Source organism: Pseudopodoces humilis, chromosome 1 (genome assembly GCF_049639895.1).
Source record: "Pseudopodoces humilis isolate 2021_Gansu_Grassland_sample_001 chromosome 1, ASM4963989v1, whole genome shotgun sequence".
NCBI lineage: Eukaryota > Metazoa > Chordata > Aves > Passeriformes > Paridae > Pseudopodoces > Pseudopodoces humilis.
The window spans coordinates 124,772,463-124,779,905 of NC_142200.1; the positions used below are offsets into that span (position 1 = coordinate 124,772,463).

Consider the following 7,443-nt stretch of genomic DNA (forward strand, 5'->3'; position numbering starts at 1 on the left):
TTAAGAACTTTCCTACAATCAGCAATACCTTTCTTTCATATAGAAAAGTATGTACTTAATATAGTGACAACAAAAAGCTGTCTGAAATCAAGTTACCATGTTTATTTTAAGGTCACCCACTGCTGCAGTCTTCCTCTCTGTATAGTTACATGAAAAAAAGTGCAGCTTGTCTTGGCTGAAGCTGCTTCATTCCTTCCTTTTCTTTGTACACTGCGGCCCAGAGTATGGCAGTCGACATCTACACACGTTTGGAGCGATGCATTTCCCTCCATTCTGGCAGGGCAGTTTACATACAGCTGAAATGAGACACCAGATACACAGCATGTCTTCAGCACAACACAGGATCATTTTTCTTTTTGTCTCACTGCAGTAGCACAATTGTTCCCTGGTGATTGCACTGAGACAATATAAATAAAAGCATAATGGAAGAACTGAAAAGCAATGTCTCTCAATTTATGGCATTGTGGCCTTCGCTGGAATACAGGCACACTATGTCTAGTCTTATTCATGCTCCATTTCCCTTTTAAAATACTATAATTTCTGTTCTTTAAGGCACTGGCTTTTTTTGAGATGGATGCCCCCATAAAAGTGAGAGAACAATAAAAATTCCTGCTGAAACTTATTCAAGTCAGTGCTTGGATCCACACCCATGAGGAAACAGTCACATCCTAGCAGTATCTTACACTTTGCCCTCCTCTTCCCCCATGAGAGCAGAGGAGAGATGAGTGGGCACAGCTTCAGCTGTCCCCTGCTACACACCAGTTCAGCTGACAAGTCAGGGGCTGCAATTTGTTTATGAGCATGTACACCAAAAGAAGTCAAACTTGATGCACATCTAGTTAGTTTGGGAACAGTGATTATTTTGACATTAAGAACCTGAACACCTCTGCCACTACTGTGGCTGCAGGGAGTTAAGCATTCTGTAAGTTCTCTGCAACTCCCACAACTTGGCTTTTAATATCACTATCTCAGTACACTGATGAATATAAAGGAAAAGCATTTTGATGGTCAATGGGAATATCAAAATGTTACTTGTTAGCTTGCTTGACCATATGTATTGTAGAAGAATTAACACTAGCTGATTTAGTGTCACAGCCATGCCCACAGCCATGCAAAAATATCAGATGCAGAGGACTTAATCCAGAGACCCTGCACCTACAATATCCAGTTCAAAACCAATGTTTGTATAAGGGTTTTTTCAGTCTCACAGAGCAAACAAAAAAAACCAACCTTTCCTTTTGTAGTCTCAGGATTATTGCCTTTAGCATCAGGGCAGAGCTGTTATAAGCATACAATGCCCAGGAAGTATAGATTAGACTTTATAATCACCTGCTTTTGTGAAGCAAAGTTTGTGAAAATGGAAGTGGTCATTTAGCAAGAGTGTCAGTACTAATCCTAATTACAGACAGCTTTCAGAGTTCTAAGAGCACATGGAATTGGTTCTCTCAACCAAAGTGAGAAGCAAGTTTCAATTTTACATGTCTATAAAATTTAATGAAGCTTCTAACCCACACCAGTAGCAATAGTACTTCTGTAATTTTCAGCTCCTTATATTGGGGTCTCAGTTTACAAACAATGTTTCAGAAATATGAACAAAACACACCAAGTAATTAACTTGGTGACAACCAAAATCTGAATCTCTTTCAAAGTGGCAAAGTTCTGTTTCTGACCAAAATGAACAGCCATCTAGTCCCTACTTGTAAGAGCCCCAGTATGTAGAAACAGCTCTCAGTTACTATTCAAAGATACTTTCCCTGGAAGCTTTGTTAGGCCCTGAAGATTTGAACACTTTGATTGGTAAATCAAACAAGCAGAGGAAAGAATAAATGAAAAATGTCAGAAGTCATTTACCTAAGTGACATGCTCTACCGACCCATCCAGCTGGACAGCTACAAATCCCAGGAGCCACACAAGCTCCATTATTGCGACAACCTTGAGGACAAATTGCTGCAAGAAAAAGAATGGGTAAGTCAGCAGGATTTATAAAACTGATGTAAAAGAATCCTGACAGAATGAAAGATTCAGGATGATACAAGTCAAAATGGCAAAACACATTTTCTTCTAGACCAGATACTCAACTGGTATAACTCCAAAAGCATTTCTAAGACTATAGAAATTGAAAAAAAAAAAAAATAGGTACAGTGTTATGAATCTTGGTTTAAATGTGAAAAGTTGTACACCTTAATGCAAAATATTTTCACACTATTTTATCTGTGTAAGTACCTATAATGTAGGTCACTCATTTCTGTAGTAATGCAATGACATTTCCATACTTATTAATCCCTAATACACTGAAAATTATTTTGTTACTGCAGTTTTAGAATTAATATAAATATTTGCACAAACGTAGACACGCACCTTCCTGGCATCTTGATCCTGTCCAGCCAGAAGCACACAGGCACTTCACAACTCCATTGACAGAGACACATTCCCCACCATTCTGACAGCCTCCTTCGCAGCTTACTGTGGAAAACAGAATACACTGGGCATTTCAGAAGCAGCACAGGACTTCAAAAAATTGTCTTTAAACAGCTCGTCTGGCATCAACTACTTGTTTTATCACATCTGCACAAACTAAAATTTCAACTGTTCAGAGCAAGGCACTGCTCTGCTTCTCACCAGTAACACCACTGTTCACCAGCTACACCACAAGAACTACTAACATGCATATTCATATCAGACTTGCCAAATCACAGCTGGTAAGCCAATAACACATGGTTAAGGATTCACATTATTTCCTTCCCTGACAGGACCTACATGTAACAAGAGGAAGAAGAGAAGAGGATATTACTTTGACAAATGACAATTGTCATATAGTCATATATATATATATATATATGTATGACTATAGTCAAGTTAAGCAGTACCTTCCCAAAGGCCAAATACTTGAGTTAGCCTCCTCATTTTGGAATTGTTCTACACATCAAAGCCCTGAAGGCCTCGTTAATGAAGTGTTATTTATGCTAGACATACGATTGGTATCAACGGTGGAGAGCACAATACTGTTCTGTACAATTAAGTGCTTCCTGTCACAAGTATGAATGTATATTATATAGTACCTTCACTGTATTGGAGAGAAACAACTATCCTTCACTAAAAAGATGAACAGCTGGGATGTCTGCTTGATAATTTGTAGATAAAATATCCAAATCTCTTGTTCAACCACAAGTACTGAGCACAATTTCAGCTAACAGATTTTTGGCACAAATACTGAATGTGCAAGGACATGCAAGTCAAATCCAGCACAGCCAGAAAAGCTCTTCAGTGTTTTTCTGCATATTACTTTGTCACACAATGTAAGTTAATGTATTTAATACTGATTGTATTTGATCCATCATGATGACAGAGAGAAGTGCATGAGGACTGGATGAAAGCAAGTATTACTCTAGACTTCTAAAAGGGCAAGAAGGCCCCAGAGAACTACAGGCTGGTCTGCCTCACCTCAGCTCCCAGTGAGGTAATACAAGAGCTGAATCTGGAAACCATTTCCAGGCATTAAGGAAAATCATCAGCAGGTCTTCACAGTGAGGGTAACCAAATGCTGGTACAGATTGCTCTGGGAGTCTCTGTCTTTGGAGATATTCAAAAGTCATGAAGGCATGTCCTTCAGCAGCTAGCTCTAGGTAGCCCTGCTTGAGCAGGGAGCTTGGAAATCATGACCTCCAGAGGTCCCTTCCAACCTCACGCAGTCTGTGATTTTGTGAGATTCTATAATAGCACATTGCCTCACACCACAAGTTTGTACATGTACAACAGTGTTTTCTTGGACTGCCTTTTCCAATACATGCATATGTTCAATAGGCTTCACAAAACCATAAAAATTGGTCTTCACTACTCCTTCTCTGTCATTTCCCATTAACTCGCAACAATTGCCAAACATATCCTCAATGACTGGCCCTCAATGTTGCAGATACTACATAAAATACTACATAAAATTTTCAAATACTTAATGCAGAAATATGTATCTATACAAGCCATCTCAATAAATTATTTAGAAAGAATCTGTTATAAAGCTAAATGGAATATTTACATAGGACATTAAAAATGTCTTTTTCAAGGCAAAAAACTCTCTCAGATTCTCACAACACATTTCAGCACATGTACTCCAACCCAACCTCCTGCAAGCATGCAGATGCTCTAGGCCATGCATGTCTTGATAGTAATGTCAGAGAGTTACAGAATTAAGGTCATTACTTCAAAGTGCCTTAGATCCAGAACTTGAGGCATCCTAAATTAATCTAATCTGTTTTCAAACTCCTTGTCTTTCCAAGCTACCACTTCCTTGGCTCTTACCTTTATGACAGTATCTACCCCCATAGCCAGGTGGACATCTGCATTTTCCAGGTCGGAGGCACTCTCCCCCATTTTTGCATTTTGGATAACATGTAGCTGTAAGATAGACAACAAAGAAAGGTTGAATAAACACTGGTGAATCTTACTTAAGTTACTACTTAATTACATAAGAAATCTGCACATTATTATTTTTCCATCATTTTGTCTTCATATTTTCTAAGCTATATCTGCCATGTCATCTTACATTGCTGATAAGGTGAAATCATTTCCCTGCATAGGAAGTGCTCCACCATACTAAGCTTTTAAGCACTTAAAACTAAAGAATGATTTGAGCCTGGACAGAACAGGCAGAAGAAAGACCCATATAAAAAAAGGAACACAGCTGGACTGCCAAAAAAGCTTTTGATAACTGAAATGGAGAAATAACAGGTAAGAAAATAGGTGATAAGAATGATTCAATAAAAAGATGTTGCAACTTGAGAGGTATCATGCGATTCTTAAGATGAAATATCAGACTTTTTACTGGATTCCTTCATTCCTCTTCAGAAAAACTATATGCTCTGTTCCTTATATCTCTTCTCTAAAATGTCTCCAGAAGGAAGTCAGGATTTCTTTCTCACCCGTGCTCTTTTATTCCCTTTTTTTGCTTCAGCTGGCTTTTCAGAAACCTTTCTGAAATGTATGCTGTTTGTTTAGCAAGTATCCAAGATAAATGTAACTTTTCTCATAACTCTAATCATGTGTTGGGAGAAAAGCATCTATGATCATCACAAATCCTGCAACTTTTTCATTGCTGACAGCTTGGACAGGTTTGATAAGGTACAAATAAAAATCTTTATTTTGCAAAATCCTGGATAAATCCTGTAAGATTGTAAATAAATTACCTATCACATACATTCTTTGCTAGTCATAATCATCTCTGAATTAGCCCTGCAGTCTGAGAAAACATTCATTTATTCACACACAGGTTTTAGAAACTCATCTGTTCCTGGGAGTCTCATCTGAGTTAGCTGCTGGTGTGAGATGAGCTCTCTACTTATTCTTTGACTGGATGGGTGAAAAGTATGAAAAAGATGAACAAGTAACACCATTCTGATTTTGTCCTCATATACTTATTGCACTCTTAAGAAACCCAGTCGCAGAATAGAGGACTAGAGGACTTTTCACATTAGTACCTGCAGAATGAGAATTATCAGGCAAAGAAAGGACAGAGATGTATGAAAAAAACAGCCAGTGCTCAGCTCTCCTTAAGTTTTACCAGATGCTCTCATTTCTTTGGAAGTGCCATACAAGAGCTCCCAATTTAAGAAAAATTCTGTTTCTCTGTTATTTCACACAATTTTCAGTTTGGCTTTCTCGAAGAAGCTTCTTTTTTTTTTTTTTGCCCCCACATTGATGACCTTATGAGCACAAGGATTCAGTGGTTTTCTTAATAATTCCAGACACTTCACTTCTCTAGTTCAAGAATTGATCTGCCTCTCCACCAATATTTCACCTTTCCCTTAAACCCCAAAATGTCTAGGAACCAACAGTTTTTGGAACAGTTCATACAGCGTAACTTTTAATCTCCACTACACAGCACATTAGCTGTACATCACTTGTCACCACCTGCTAGCCTCAGCCTTAAAATGAAACAGCACTCCTTGAATGATTACAGTGCTGAATAAAATTTTCAGCATCTCATTTCAGAGTTAAAAAAAAAAAATCCCATTTTAAATGAAGGACACTGAAAATTAGAACAAATGTTGTACAATTTTACCACCTCTTCACATAGGGCAACATGTAAAGCGAAGGAACTCCTGATACTGAGTGATTCTTTAGCATTTAATAGCCACAAGCTCTACAGTTAAACTTTTAAACAAGAAAATTAGTAAATTAGTAATCTAACGTGATACACTGAACAGGGTTTAAGCTACAACTCTTCTTCATGATGTTTGCTTTTGCATATTAGGTGGTATTTTCAAAAATACTTTGTCTCTCCATGGCAACCAACAGGAACAGACTCCACCCTAGCTTTACGGCTCCTGCCATGGAAATGGGATGTACAAATGACCCTGTGTGTCAGGTAACATCCAGGAAGTAAACGACAGTACTTTTACAATCACAACGTATCCTAAATAAAAAGAATTCCATACTCATTTGATTAGTCCTGACTAATTGCATCTAGAGATACTAGTTAAATGACTCTGTGGCTTAGAATGCTGTCATGACTCTAAAAGCATTCAAGAACCATCTGGAAGCAGTCCTGTGCACTGCGCTCTAGGGATGGCCCTGCCTGGGCAGCGATGACCTTCTGGTCCCTTCCAACCTGACTGATTTTGTGAATTCTAAATACTTCCAGGGAAGTATTTAAGCATGCAGTTAAATCGGTAGGAGGAATAAAACACCAAAGCCTGTCCAGCGAGTGGCCTCTTACCCAGCAGAGGCAAAAGGCTCTCTCTGGACCCACAGCCATTTCCGACAGCGCGGTCCGCTTACTAACGCGAGGGCTTCACGCTGGCTCTTGGCTGTGTTCCATCAGTTTGCTATCACTGCCTCACCTTACCAAAGACTGTCTTAACTCTCTTCTTCCACCTCGTATTCTTTAGGTCCTCCCCGGCCCCTCACCACCCGCCTCTCACACCAGATCCACACCCGAGCTCCTCAGACCTTCCCGGAGGGACTGCTCGCGGGAGGGCCGGCCTGAGGGAGAGCGAGCGCAGCGCTGGGCCCATCGCTGCCGGCGCCCCCCGCCCCCGTTACCGTGCTGGCAGCGCTCGCCCTCGTAGCCCTTGGAGCAGAGGCAGGTGCCGTCGGCGAGGCAGAGCCCGCCGTGCCGGCAGCGCGGGCTGCAGGCGGCGGCCGGGCCGGGGCACAGCGCGCACAGCCACAGCCACAGCAGCAGCCGCAGCGCCGTCCCGCCGCCGTCCCGCCGCGCCATGGCCCGGCAGGGCAGCCCCGGGCTCGGGCAGCTCGTCCCGCTCCGCTCGCCCCGTCTCAACCCCGCTCCTTCACGCTCCCCTCGCTTTTACCCTCTCAGTCCGTTCCCACTCCTCCTCCTCCTCCTCCTCCTCCTCCTCCTCCTCCTTCTCCTGCTGAGCGCCGGCCCCGCCGCCCCCCGTGCCGTGCCGGGGGTGGGAGCCCCCCCGAGCGGCCGCCACCCCAGCGGGT

General features: G+C 41.5%; 1 protein-coding gene across 1 annotated transcript; it reads right to left on the minus strand.

The window, feature by feature from the left end:
- Nucleotides 1–7,213, minus strand: LOC102104992 (uncharacterized). The gene is made up of 5 exons (XM_005518834.3): nucleotides 7,036–7,213; nucleotides 4,294–4,389; nucleotides 2,359–2,463; nucleotides 1,852–1,947; nucleotides 1–296 (listed from the first exon to the last, which is right to left on the minus strand). Exons 1-5 carry the CDS (start codon nucleotides 7,211–7,213, stop codon nucleotides 187–189), a joined length of 585 nt encoding a protein of 194 aa, XP_005518891.1. The 3' UTR covers nucleotides 1–186.
- Between the last annotated feature and the right edge of the window lie 230 nt (nucleotides 7,214–7,443).